The sequence below is a fragment of the Patella vulgata genome, chromosome 8, assembly GCF_932274485.2.
Source record: "Patella vulgata chromosome 8, xgPatVulg1.2, whole genome shotgun sequence".
NCBI lineage: Eukaryota > Metazoa > Mollusca > Gastropoda > Patellidae > Patella > Patella vulgata.
This window is the reverse complement of record NC_065886.2, coordinates 28,460,174-28,475,354: the sequence shown is the minus strand read 5'-3', so window position 1 is coordinate 28,475,354 and position 15,181 is coordinate 28,460,174. Positions and strand designations below refer to the sequence as shown.

The 15,181-nt window shown below is 35.5% G+C and overlaps 1 protein-coding gene across 2 annotated transcripts in view; it reads left to right on the top strand.

Moving 5' to 3' along the window:
* LOC126829578 (multidrug resistance-associated protein 1) overlaps positions 1–15,181 on the top strand; it is a 35,007-nt gene that overhangs the window by 18,722 nt on the left and 1,104 nt on the right. For both annotated transcript variants that reach the window (XM_050559525.2, XM_050559524.2), the window contains 15 exons: positions 432–558; positions 1,446–1,619; positions 2,724–2,891; positions 3,766–3,949; positions 4,179–4,281; positions 6,079–6,187; positions 6,472–6,817; positions 7,289–7,599; positions 8,755–8,954; positions 9,149–9,272; positions 9,470–9,571; positions 10,227–10,373; positions 12,441–12,599; positions 12,849–13,015; positions 13,658–13,852. In XM_050559525.2, the coding sequence (XP_050415482.1) occupies positions 432–558; positions 1,446–1,619; positions 2,724–2,891; positions 3,766–3,949; positions 4,179–4,281; positions 6,079–6,187; positions 6,472–6,817; positions 7,289–7,599; positions 8,755–8,954; positions 9,149–9,272; positions 9,470–9,571; positions 10,227–10,373; positions 12,441–12,599; positions 12,849–13,015; positions 13,658–13,852 (2,616 nt within the window). The remainder of the gene's footprint in view (positions 1–431; positions 559–1,445; positions 1,620–2,723; positions 2,892–3,765; positions 3,950–4,178; positions 4,282–6,078; positions 6,188–6,471; positions 6,818–7,288; positions 7,600–8,754; positions 8,955–9,148; positions 9,273–9,469; positions 9,572–10,226; positions 10,374–12,440; positions 12,600–12,848; positions 13,016–13,657; positions 13,853–15,181) is intronic.

The window sequence follows — 15,181 nt, the reverse complement described above, 5'->3', positions numbered from 1 at the left end:
TTATCAAAGTTACTCGCATAGGTTTGAACATTAATTGATTAGACTGCTGAAATTTTATAGGTCAATTCTTTGAAACGGAATAACTTTATTTATATGTACACTTCAACTAAAATAGGACTGATTTTTTCAAACTTGAAAGAAACTTTCATTACAACAATGTTATTGGTACATATTTAGTTGCATGTTTAGATGGTCGATTGCAATCTGATTGGTTATGGTGTGACCAACATGACTGTATTTCTCGAGTACAGACAGTCTCACCTGATCGTAGATATCGATGTCAGTTAGTCAATGCCGGTTAGTAAAAAAATACTTTTTAATTTTCCTATAGATTTACATCGGTCATTTTCTTCAAATAAGATTGATAAAATTTCCAAATTTTGATGACTGTGATAAAACTCATTTGCATACACGAATGGTTTGTATTTTAGTATTAATATGGAGATAAAAGAAGGAGAATTAGTAGCAGTAGTTGGTCCAGTAGGGGCTGGTAAATCGTCATTACTATCAGCATTATTAGGCGAGATGGATAAATTAAAAGGAGCTGTTAACATTAAGGTATTCATGTTTGTTTAACAACAATTTAATTGTGACGATAACCTGCGGATGTGTGATATTTGAATTAACAACCCTACCATTACCATTAACACAGCTTTACTATCCGTTAGCTGTATAGTAGCTACAGTGAACCCCGTGTTGTACGTAGTTAAGGCGAGATCAAGCCTTATTCGTGTTTGTTTACCAACAATTTAATTGTGACGATAACCTGCGGATGTGTGATATTTGAATTAACAACCCTACCATTACCATTAACACAGCTTTACTATCTGTTAGCTGTATAGAAGCTACAGTGAACCCCATGTTGTACGTAGATGCAGTTAACCCCTGGTTTACCTCAGGTTATTCAGAATATTATAATTTATAATTTATAGGTTCCCGCTGCTGTGCGATACGTTACGATATGGTTGTCCCTTGAGTCTGCGATCTGGTACGTGGAGATGCGTTTGGATACTTCTCGATACGATCAACACGACTGCTACGACTGACCTTAATATAATTAAGGACCACCACGATTACTCCATGATTAAAACCACGATTTCAGCCGTAGCACGAATCGTGATAGTGGGAACCTAGCACAATGGTTTTAAAGAAATTAGTGGACTTGTTTTAAAAACATTAAGATGGCGCTATTTTTATTTTTTATTGCTGCTCTTGAACATCTGTTTTCCACGAAAATTGTGTTGTGTTTTGTATCTGGTTGATTGATTGGAAGCATGTTTCTTTTGTTAAATTCGTATTTTAGAACGTGTGTAGTAAAACTGCTTGAAACGATTTAAGGTATCCTTAAATTTGTTTTGAATACGCGGGATTTCAGCAAAATAGAATTAAGGGCCAGCTACCTAGCTCCCAATATTACTTCAAGAGTTTTATTTTTTATTTGCCAGGGTACTTTAGCCTATGTTCCTCAACAGGCCTGGATTCAAAATCTGACTCTAAAAAACAATATATTATTTGGACAAGATGTTACTGACAACTATAACCAAGTATTAAAAGATTGTGCTTTAGAAACAGATTTGGCTGTTTTACCCGGTGGTGATTCGACAGAAATAGGAGAAAGGGTATAGTTATAACATTATATTATTTTGTTAAATACTTCTTTATGTTCTTTTTTAAACTAAAACATCGATTTTCCCAAATTATTTGTAATGTTTTGAATGACAAGAGCGAAAGTATACTTCAATTTGCTTCAATATGACAAGAGCGAAAATATACTTCAATATTTTAATGACATTATTTCTATGTTGAATTATTTTATACTGCGTACTTCTTTACCATTGCTCAACGGCAGAAAAAGCTGATGAAAACTGGAACAATCCATGTTTTGCTCTTTTATGACTTTTATTTCAACATATTTTATTGATCATAAGATATCAAAGAGAGTGAATTCACTTACAAAGCTCTCCTCCCTACAAATACATGCTAATAATACATCATTATTAAAACAATATACATGCAATAAATATTAGCTTATATTATCCAATTATATTCACAACTATATTGTATATTTTTATCAACAATTTTAATAATTTTAGCTACACTGTAAATCATATACATTTATTCACATGACAAGCTTATAATCAGCTTTCTAGAACATCGGGTGGTTGTGATTTTAAACGGATTGAAACACGATCGCCATGTCATAATTTAACTTAAAAATAGATAATGGAGACTAGTAATGAAAATCAAGACTACGCTATTCTTCTAACAGTCATAACTTCGTTTAGAATGGAGTAATTTGACTGAAATTTTTAATATATTCCGTTTTCATTATCTATTTTAAACTGAGAACTGCCAGTTCTTCATCTAAATCTTACATGACGCATCTTTAAGTCGTCTAAACGCCATGATTATGTATGTTGTTTATACGTGTTAAACGTCGTTATAATGTGCCCACGTGTCGATTAAACAACTTAATTAGCTCGTTTAAACGACTTCAAAATATTATTTCCAAGGGTATTGTGTATTAGTTTTCTAATGCTTTAATTTTAATTTCCTAGTGCATAATCTTTTTTTCTATCATATAATAAATTGATAATAATAATCTAATCTTTTAATGATACTTATAACTCTATCTGTGAGATGCACAAATCTTATCATGGTTGCATATTGTCTTATTATTCCCCTTTGTTGTTGATATTTGAATATATGTTTTAATTTACCAGGGTATAAACCTGAGTGGTGGCCAGAAACAAAGAGTTAGCTTAGCACGAGCTGTTTGTAGTAATAAAGATATTTATTTGATGGATGATCCATTGAGCGCGGTTGATGCACATGTTGGTAAACATATCTTCAGGAATGTTATTGGCAAACAAGGCTCTTTGAAAAATAAGGTAAATCCCAATTGGCTAATTCATGAATCCGATTAAAATACAGATCTGTATATCGTTTCGTTTTTTTATACTTTCGATGGCCTCTACTACACAACGATCTGGCCGGTTTTAGTGGGAGGTCGCGTCAGGGGTCATGCGAGCGACTTTTGACCCCAGACGTAAGACATTTGTTTAACCAATCAGCGTTGGTGTTTCTAGTGGGATACTCACAATTCCGTGAACCACACGCCAAGAACTCGCCGCAACAGACCGTTTCATTGGCTAATCACGCACATCAACCAGAACGCGGGGTATATAACAACTCTTCCAGTTCCTAGTTAAGTAACATTCGGAGCCTTTTCTTTGGATGAATTTCACCTTGTGTCTTACACAAATAAGCTGGACCAAGCCTATTTTTGTGGCTTCCTCTAGCAAGTTTCTTAGGAAACACTTAACTGCGATATCACCCTAGGTGGAAGTGGACTAAAAACCCCAGGAATGAACGAACGATCCTAGTATAATAAAGACAAGTAAAACGAAATTTTGAACTATAAAAACGAAACGAATAAGCTGGACCAAGCCCATTTTTGTGGCTTCTTCTAGCAAGTTTCTTAGGAAACACTTATCTGCGATATCACCCTAGGTGGAAGTGGACTAAAAACCCCAGGAATGGACGAACGATCCTAGTATAATAAAGACAAGTTAAACGAAATTTTGAACTATAAAAACGAAACGAAATAGGATCTGTGTCTTAATCAGAATGCTAATTCATGAAAGTAGAATACCGTCTGTTTTCTATTTCTGGGGCGTATTATGTAGTTGACATTCAGTTAGATAGAGATATATTTTTAACAAAGCAATATTATTGATATATTATTTAGAACTTGTTTTCTAGACCAGGATTCTTGTTACACATGGTATACATTGGTTACCCATGGTGGATAGAATTATAGTTATGGACAAAGGAACTATAACAGAGGTTGGGAATTATGACGACCTTTTAGGCAATGACGAATCGTTTGCTCAATTTCTAAAAATGTACATGTCGCATCAGAATGAAAAAGAAGAAAGCCTGTCTGGTAAGTAGTCCGAGAGTGAAGAGTTTTTGAAGAATTTAGTGAAACATTTTTGATGTAGCACTTTAAACTTGACAGTTGTCTTTGCGGTTTTTTGTTTGACTACCAGTTAGTTTGTGGGTTTCGTGATACTGATTAAAAATTATATCTGTTTTGCAATTTGAATTCGTATGAAGATATCTATAGTCAGTAATAAATAGTTTTAAATATATATTTTTCAAATATTTATCAGATGGAGTCAGTAGATCTAGATTAAATATAGAACGCTTAGATTCCGTCATATCAGATGTTGCATCATTTAGTGAAGATGGTGATTCGGTCATTAGATCTCACAGGTAAATATAGTCGACAAAAACTAGATAATTTTGGTATCTAACATGTGGTTCAATTTTATTTCAATAATTCGCTAAGGGGTCTTTATCTGTGGGAGTAAACCTGAGGACCCGTAGAAAACCCACGAGGTTGAACAGGCGACCCTACTGTTGTCACGAACATAATATAATATAATATAATATAGTATAATATTGTAATAAACAGGATATAGTATAATATTATTATATATTATATGCAATAAGGGGGAGGGGGTGTGCATGGCCGAATGGTTAGCACGTAAGTTCTGTCATTGAGTCAACTGGCTTGGTTCGATTCCCCGGTTGTACGTGGCAAGGAGTAAGGTCGCCTGTGTAACCTCGTGGGTTTTCTTCCGAAATGACCTTATATATAATAATATTAAACTATATCATATTTATTACCTATACTATTATATACTATAATATCATATTTATTACCTACACTATTATAACATATCATATTTATTGCTTATACCAGTATATAAGTATACTATATCATATTATTATATATTATATGTAATACATATGATATAGTATAATATTATACTAGTATAAGTAATAAATATTATATAGTATAGTATTATTATAAACTGGCATAGGTATAATATTATCATATACTAGTATCTATATATATATTTGTGACTGTCGTTTGTCTGTCTGTCTGTCTGTCTGTCTGTTCGGGGTTGGCGGCTAAACTAGGTCTGCCCCGTATCTGAAATTTGGGGTATAGGGGTAGCTCGGACCGGGGAGTAACATAGGTCAGGTGGCGTTAGTCTACCACTTCCGGTTTCGGAGTTATGACCCCCGAGCAAAGCCGGTCTGTTCGGGGTTGGCGGCTACACTAGGTCTGCCCCGAGTCTGAAATTTGGGGTATAGGGGTAGCTCGGACCGGGGAGTAACATAGGCCAGGTGGCGTTAGTCTACCACTTCCGGTTTCGGAGTTATGACCCCCGAGCAAAGTCTGCCTGTTCGAGGTTGGCGGCTACATCTGCCCCGAGTCTGAAATTTAGGGTGTAGGGGTAGCTCGGACCGGGCAGTAACATAGGCCAGGTGGCGTTAGTCTACCACTTCCGGTTTTGGAGTTATGACCCCCAAGCGAAGCCGGATCTTTTCAGGGTTGGCGGCTACACTAGGTCTGCCCCGAGTCTGAAATTTGGGGTATAGGGGTAGCTCGGACCGGGACGTAACATAGGCCAGGTGGCGTTAGTCTACCACTTCCGGTTTCGGAGTTATGACCCCCAAGCGAAGCCGGATCTTTTCGGGGTTGGCGGCTACACTAGGTCTGCCGCCCCGAGTCTGAAATTTGGGGTATAGGGGTAGCTCGGACCGGGGAGTAACATAGGCCAGGTGGCGTTAGTCTACCACTTCCGGTTTCGGAGTTATGACCCCCGAGCGAATCCGGTCTGTTCGGGGTTGGCAGCTACACGAGGTCTGCCCCGAGTCTGAAATTTGAGGTATAGGGGTAGCTCGGACCGGGGAGTAACATAGGCCAGGTGGCGTTAGTCTACCACTTCCGGTTTCGGAGTTATGACCCCCCGAGCGAAGCCGGGTATCCTGCTAGTAACTAATAAATATGATAAAGTATAAAATGGTATAATAGTATAATATTATAATGGATATAATATAGTATAGTATAAGATTATTATATACTAGTATAGATTAGGTAATAAATATGATATCGTATAATATTATTATATACTAGTAAAGATTAGGTAATAAATATTACAAGTATTATATACTTGTATTGGTAATGCATTATAAAATAGTATAATATTATTACAGTATAGGTAATATAGATGATCTAGAAGTTTTATCACAAGATGGAGAAGACGGTAATGTCATTGATGTTACGACAAACTTAATTGAAGAAGAATGGATAGAAAAGGGAAAGGTGAGTAAATTTGACCGCCATTGGGTAACGGACCATAAATATCCATTTTGGTCACCAAATACGTCATTTTATTGCGTCGTCTTAAAGTGTAAGATCTGGGTATTGGGTCATGTTGAATTTCAAACCTTTTAAAAAATATCAAATAAGGCCACTGTTTCTTTGTTATTTGTGCTTCTAATCGACATGAAGTATCTAATTTTATAACCATCATAACCATCGATTTTTTTTATCTAATATGCTATTGACGTAGTTGTAAGCTATTATACTCGTATGTTGTTTTTTAGATTAGTTTTAGTGTTTTACGAAGGTATGTTAGTCATATGGGATGTATTGTTACTGGATTTATTATGATGATGTTTCTACTGTATCAAGTTGCTGCTGTCTGTAGTAATATCTGGTTAAGTGTGTGGATTGATGATACATCTAATCTAAATATAACACAAGATGGCCTTACAAATATAACACAAGATGGCCTTACAAATATAACACAATATGGCCTCACAAATATAACACAAGATGGACTCATGAATATAACACAAGATGGACTGACTAACAAATATGAAGTAAATGTACCGTCATCAACAACTACCTACTACCTGGGAATTTATGCATTTCTTTCTCTTTCACAAGGTAAACTGTACTAATTAATACCTAACAAATGTAAACTATATGTAAACATTGTTTGGACCACTTTTGTGGTTGGTCAAGGTTGGGGCCCTAGGGATCGCCATATCTCAAGGTACAGTATAAAAAGTTACTTATTAGCCTTTTTGTATGAAACTGTCAATTTGAGGTATTTGTTGGTTGGGGTAATGTAGCAGAGGAAATCGAATGTTATATTCGGGTCCAGGTATGCGCCACAAATCACCATTGACACCAAGATTTTTCAATATTTTCTCGGAGGACCACCGGCCCTCCTTTAACCAAATATTGTACACTTAGTGTAAACATCTGCACCCCACCACACGTCCCATATTTATTAGGAATAGTGCACTTGAAATCTCGAAATATAGAAGTTGGCAAACCTCAAATTTGGATCACTTCCATCCTGTAAATTATTATTTCAATTCTTACAATAATGTTTGGATTTTGTTTTTTCAGCTGTTTTAGTGTTAATGTACATGATAACACTATATACCAGTATGGTTCGTGCTGCAAAAATAATGTTTTCTTGCCTTTTAAATAATATTCTACATCAACCAATGAGTTTCTTTGACACAACACCATCTGGACGAATCATGAACAGGTTTACAAGAGATGTTAATATATTAGATACGGGTTTAAACTATTTTACTCGCCAGTTTTTGAATACCTTATTTGTTGTTATTGGTATAGTTGTTGTGATATCGTATAGTGCCCCTGTATTTATAGCTGCTGTGATTCCTATATTCACCATCTACTATTTTATCCAGGTAATGTATACCTTACCACTTGATATACTTGATACTTGTCATGTTTTCATTTTGTTTGCTTTAAATTATTTTAATGAAAATCAAAAAGAGAATGAGAAATGTGAACATAATTTATTTAATGCTTAGGCTTGTTTTTGCGCCCATCTTTGATGACTGACCCTGATATCGGCCAGTTTAATTAATACTAAAAAGTGTTGCGTAAGAGCTAAATCTGTCTATTGTAGATCTTTATTTTGTCTTCAAATGTAGTATCAACTATTATCTGGACATTTATTCTAGGTTTATTCCCAAAAGGGGCAGTTATAGTGCGTAACGGATTAAACGAGGTCGTTTTCGACGACTTCGTGGGAATCCAGCTCCTAGGGATTAAAATGGATTAAAATCGTAACAATGGTATTATAGATTGTTATGATAAGAATTTACACTTTCATAATCCCCAATGTAACTAATTAACCAACATTTTAGCATCATTTTTGGTATAAGAAATGTAAACATAACTACACTATAACAAAAATTAATTTAATTTCGCCAAATAAGACACCCTGACTAAATACTCGACTAAAGTCAATTCCTCTTCCTCGTGTCTTTTAATTCCTGGAACTGGCTTTGGATTTGAGCATATTTATATCTCTTCCTTGGTGGTTAATATTTTGTTCTTGTTGTAAAAATGTGATCATTTCAAAAACATTCGGATGGGATTTTCCAACTAGCTTCTTGCATGCCATACTTCCAGAGTGTTGTTGGTTCAGGGTGAACATAAATTCATAAAATCTTTAACACCGTTAATTGGGTCCTAATAGCAACATGCCTCTCTTAAAACGAAAGCCGACAAGTCGATATCTGCGCCTTCGCGGGAAGGATTAATTTTGGTCACGCTCTGTAACTGCGCCTTCGTGGGAATACACCTTATTCTAATTACAAGCCCATAATCAACGCTCTAGACCATCGGATGGCCGAAATTTAAATGATTTGAATTATGATCGCCATTTAATAATTTAATCTATACATGGATAAGCGATACTTAGTCCATATGATCTAAAGCGCACGTGTTAAACCATTCGCCCCGCCCCCTTATTTTTAATACGCTGGGTTTTTAAAAAATCATTTTGTATGTTTCGGGCAAAGCTTTAATAAAACTGATTTTTATCTTTTTAGAAATTTTACGTGCCAACATCACGTCAACTGAGGCGTAATGAGTCGATTGCTCGATCGCCTATATACTCCCATTTCGCAGAAACTATCACAGGGGCTAGTTCGATACGAGCGTATTCAGATGTAGAAAGATTCCGTGATGATGCACAAAAAAGGATGAATAAAAATAATGTCTTTCATTTTGCCGCTATAGCCATCAGTAGGTAAGTAGACTTGAACAAACACAAAACTCCAAAAAACTATTTATTGTGTACATTGTTCTTCACCTTGAATGTCTTATTATCAGAAAATGTTTTCCTGTTTGTTTTGGGAGATTCCATTTGTTGTATTAAAATATATATATTATAGACTACCGTAATATGTTACGATAATTGTGTTGTGTTGTATTGTATTGTAGATGGTGTAGAATGAGATTAGAGATATTGGGAAATATCACAGTTTCAATAGCATCTTTATTAGCCGTATTGATGCCACATATGACAGGGAGTGCCGTTGGTCTTTCAATCATTTATGCCATACAGGTAATGTAATACATTCTTATTGCAATAATTTTAATCATTTCATAGTAGTAACCTACCAGAAGAATGAAATCCATATAAAAATCCAGAATTGTTCTGGTTTCTTTAATTTAGTTTTAAATTTAGACAGTAGTAAATGCATATGTTCTTGATGTACCTTGTAGGTACCAAATTACTATGTTTTATATATTATATTGAAGGTAACACAATCGTTAAATATATTTGTACAAGTATCAACCCAGTTAGAGGTGAATATTGTGTCCGTAGAGAGAATATTAGAATATACAGATATACCACAAGAAGTGAGTAATTATATACTGGCATAGCCCAAACTTCTGTATAATAAAACACACATTGTTGTCTCCATATCTGTCTTTTCATTGATTCGTCCACTTCGGTCTACATTTTTAATAAAAGTTGGTACGTGCCTGCGTTTATATACATTACATCTTCGGCAATTATAAGTACGGGTATGTGACTTTAAATCTTTGACAGATTGAAACAAACATTATTCTCTCCACATCTTAGTCAGATACTTCAAATGAGTAATGGAATTTAGTATGTGGCTTTCTATCCAGGGGGTCTAGAGGGTTAATTGGAATTAGGTGCAACTTGTCTCTGGTAGTAAGTACAGGAGGACCACACTACACACAAAACAAACACGACAAGACAACCCCGCGGACAAGACAAACTACATAGACATTGCAAGAAATAAACAAATATATTAAATCAAGCGTCCACTGCGCTGTATAGTCACGGGCCTATTAATGATACAGACTTCCCTCAAAGTGAAAAAAATATGATTTTCAAAAAAAAAAGACGCAACAGAAATAATGCGGCCTATCATGACGGTAGTTTTCTCTTGAATGGCGATGATAGTCTGCCAGTAACTTGACGTCATATTAATACTTTTTCCATAACAATTACCAATAATCATTTAATACTCATATATTTTAGGCGGATTGGTTTATAAAAGAAAGTAAACCTCCAGATGAATGGCCAGATTCTGGCGAAATCCAACTTGATAACTTACAAACAAGATATCGTTCTGACTTACCGCTAGTATTGAAGGGTATTTCCTGTAGTGTGAGAGGTGGTGAAAAGGTATTATTCTAGGGAGATGCTAATTGTCGGTCGCTTTATATTGATGAGTATTTTGGGGAATACAAACCCTTACCCCAACCCTAACCCTTTTAAGTGGTGTAAAAGGTAAATTGGATCCATGTGCAGTCTTCTAAAAAGGGTTAGGTTTAAGAAATTGGGGTAGTATTCCCCAAAATACACATTTATATACTCCGGAAATTCCCGAACCTCTCCAGTCGGCCTACAATTAGCATCCCCCATTATTCTATGTGAATATTTGTCTGTCTGCATGCTAATTTAAATATGGGTTCCCGCGTACAAACTGGGTGATTTAATGGTATATATGGACTAAAAACATATTCAAACTAATTAATTTGTCATAACTTTGCTTGAAATCCTTCTCAAACATTGTTATTGCGAAGGATTGTCCTGCTATAAAAATTCGATCAAACCATGTCATGTTTACGTCACGTGACTTACCTCTCTTGGGAGTCAGAGGAGAATTCGTTGCATACATAAGACGATGTTGTCTTTAATCGCTTACTATTTATTACAAATATTGAATCCTAATTAAATTCTCGGATTATCCACTACCCGCGTCTTTTTCCGTCATTTTTATCTCAGAAAGTGTTGTACGTCTAACATCAAGCGCTCAATGTTCGCGTGTGACCTTTGACATCACAGATGCTGTTGATTAGGGGAACCCTTACATTTTTGTCCTGTATACGCTCCATGAGTGTTATTCAGGGAATCCAGTATTTTTCTAGTAAGATTGGATATCTCTACTTTCCATATATACCAAAATTACCATACTTTTATTGGAAATAACCACCCGATAAATACTTTTCTGGGAACCCATCTTTAAACTCGGAAACATTCAATACCTTTGGCATTTAATAAGTTGTGTAAAGTTTCAACGAGCAAATTGTACAATTTTATTTTTTGGGACATATACCTCTAACAACCATGCGCTTATAGTGTTCTCATGAATGCTAAGGAGTCTGCGAGAATATAAAGGTTCGGGGAATCCTAAAGAAGTTAATGTTCTCAAACGCTGAGCCTTGGTACTCAGGATATGCTCTTGAAAGTATAATTTATAGTCAGTTTTACATTGATGGTCATTATGGTACCGTCACCTGTGCCAAGTTGTCCATTGACAATTCGGTGTGTACTGTCTACAGTTTTCAAGGAATGCGATTAGTCTCGGTCATCAAGACTTCCTATTCTGAATTATATTCTGGTTAAAATACAGATCTATATTTCGTTTCGTTTGTTTTATACTTTCGATGGCCTGCACTACATGAAGATATGACCGGTTGTAGTGATAGGTCGCGTCAGACGTCATACGAGCGGCTTTTGACCCTATGGCGTCAGACATTTGATTAACCAATCAGCATTGATGTTTCTAGTGGATTACCCACAGTTCCGGAACCACACGCCAAAAGATCGCTGTAACAGACCGTTCCATTGCCTAAACCCTCACATCATCCAAAACACGTCAATGATAACAACTGTTCCAGATCCTAGTGTAGTAAAGACAAGTTAAGCAAATTTTTGAACTATAAAAAGCGAAACGAAATAGGATCTGTGTTTTAATCAGATTGGCAGTTGTGGCCAAACTAACTGAATTCAGATTATAATATGCACTCTCTAAGCCTGGGCTTTCTTCTATTCTATAAGAGGGTGGTTGAGTTGTCGAATAGTTAACGCGCGCGCGTTGCATCATAAGGTTTGTCATTGATTGAAGTGGCTTGGTTTCGATTCCCCACTTGTTCGTGACAAGGAGTAGGGTCGCCTGTCCAACCTCGTGATATGATTGTGCATTTCACAGATAGTTTTATTCAAGGGTTATGCGCATCATCGTCGTTTCGATTCCTCGGTTGTACGTGACAAGGAGTGGGATCGCCTGTCCAAACTCTTGGGTTTTCTACCGGTCCACCGGTGTCCTCCCACTGCTAAAATTGAACCATATGTTAGTCCCGAAATGACCTAGTTTGTGTTGAGTGGACGTTAAACCTCAATTCTCTCTCCCTCTCTCATTCTATAAGAAACTATGGCGAAATGTTTATTGTAACTTTGTGTCTACAGGTGGGAATAGTAGGCCGTACAGGAGCAGGCAAGTCATCACTATCTATGGTGTTGTTTCGTATTATAGAATCAACAGGTGGTGTAATTAAAGTTGATGACATAGATATAGCTACATTAGGGTTACATGATTTAAGATCTAATATAACTATATTGCCACAAGTAAGTTCTGGTAATTTCTTTCCATATTAAACCTTAGTATGTCACCATTTTGGTGAGAGTGACAGCGACGAGGTTAGATGTACTTGATTTGGATTCTGGAGAAATTATTTTAAAACTTTGTAACTTCAAAATATTTTAAAACTGGTGACATTTTTTTTATAAATGGATCCGGTAACGCCGCGTTGCCTGCATACATCAATAATGTATAGATGCTCTTGTCAATTCTTTTTTTAAATATCTTGATTTTAGGATCCTGTCTTGTTTACGGGTGCTTTACGTATAAATTTAGATCCATTTAATGAATTTAGTGATGAGGATCTGTGGACAGCATTGGAACATGCCCATTTAAAACACTTTATATCCACACTACCATCAGGTTTAGATTATGAATGTGATGAAGGTGGTGGAAATTTAAGGTAGATCTACATTTTTATACTCATATCAGATTAGGAATTTATAGCCATCATAATGTCATTAAAGGTAGGTTATTCACATGGCAAACCCATATTTAACTCTCTATACACCATCGGATCGTGCAGATATGTAATGGATATTATCGTATCCACGGTACTCGACAATCGAGACTATTGATGCTAGCTCTTGTCGAAACTTTAAACACTCATAACTTCGCTCACAATAAAGCAATTTGACACAAATTTTCAGTATAACTAATTTTTCAATATCTATTTTGAACTGTTACAACAAGAACGACCGGCTCTTTATGTAATGCATTTTTAAAGGTCGTATAGCTATATTCTTTAGAACATTAAAATAGACGAATATTGGTTTAATAGTACATGTACATAGTAATGTAATGCAATGAGTGTATATAAGGTGGTTTACATTCAATTTTTTAAAAACAATTATTGAGATTTTAAAATGTTAATTGTGTCTTAGATGTTGAATATTAGGATCCCATATTTTCACGATAAGATAAAAACATCAATATTGATTGAATTGGGCCAATATTTAATTCTAAATTTCAAATATTTTGGATAATATTATTATGTTAGAGATTTAGCGCCTTTATTCAATATAGATTTTATGTTTTTATTTAGTATTGGGCAGCGTCAGCTATTATGTCTAGCTAGAAGTTTATTAAGGAAAACAAAAGTATTAATATTAGATGAAGCTACAGCTGCTGTTGATTTGAAAACTGATGATTTAATACAGAAAACAATACGATCAGAGTTTAAAGATAGTACTGTGTTGTCTATAGCCCATCGTTTAAATACTATTATGGATTATGATCGGTAAGTATATTTTATACGCGCACATTTAAGTGTCGGCGCATTAGGCTATATCGCTACACTGTCCGCCGGTCCGTCCGTCAGTCAGTTTTTCAAATTTGGTATAAAGCATTGTGGTCATAAGAGGAACAATCCTATCGATTTTCAGAGTTCCGTGACTTTCCGTTACAGAGTTGCGATAGGGGCAACAGTTTTGGACCGATCTTTTTCAAATTTGGTGCGAAACATTGGGGTCATGTGAGGTGAGGATGAACCCTATCGATAACCAGAGTTCCGCGACTTTCTTTGCCGGAAGTCTTGTGAACATGATAAAGGCTATAGTTTTAACAGATTTGTTTCAAATTTGCTATAAAACATTGTAGTCCATCATAAGATTGAGAGGTCGAACCCACTCGATGTTCAGCGTTACGCGACCTTCCGTAGCCTTTGCCGAAAACCTTGTAAACGCGGTAGAGACTACAGTTTTCAACGGATAACTACCATTGAGTAATGTTATGAATGGCGATTTCAAGTTGGTTAAAATCACCACTTGATTTACTTAACTGACAATATTTCCAGACAAGCGAAAGTTGTTTCACTACATTGGGCCGGGTATGTTTAAATTTGGTAGTTCTCGCTATAATAGCAAAAAAGTAGATAATATAAAGGGAATATATTATTGAAAATTTCAATCAAATTACTTCATATACTGAGCGGAGTTATGGTCATTTGATGACTAGCGTAGTCTTGATTGTCATTGCTACCATTGTTGATAATTGAATTATTAACTTGCGATCGTGTTTAAATCTGTTGAAAATCTCAACCCAATTAATGATGTAACAAACATTTGAGGCCAAACGAAAGATCTGCAATAGGAAAATTTAGCTCTTACACAATGCATATTTAATTAGTCCTAATAGTACAAAAATATTTTTAAAATGTTACATGCATTAATGTGAAACTAACGGCATCCAATCGTAGCTAAAACAAAACAAACCACACCCCAAACACCTTGTTATACATTATCTCAAAGTTTTAGCGACCTTCTCATCTGGTGTTTATATTGTTCTACTTGTACACAGTCGTAACCACCATGGTCGTCGGTGGATTATGATTACTATTTACCACTTGTCATATCTACGAGGGGTGATTTTCTTGTAGTAAGATCACGGAGCTAGCAGCTTGATTAAGTTTAATATGTGAGAGTTTAGTACAATAAGGAAGCTTGCTTTTTGTTTAAATTTGAGTGTTATAATCCTTATGTTTTGTTGAGAAGTTTGCCTACATTGTCTATTATATTTAACATGGACAATACTAGACTGGTCTGCAGTCTGGATATTACTTGTCTTTCAT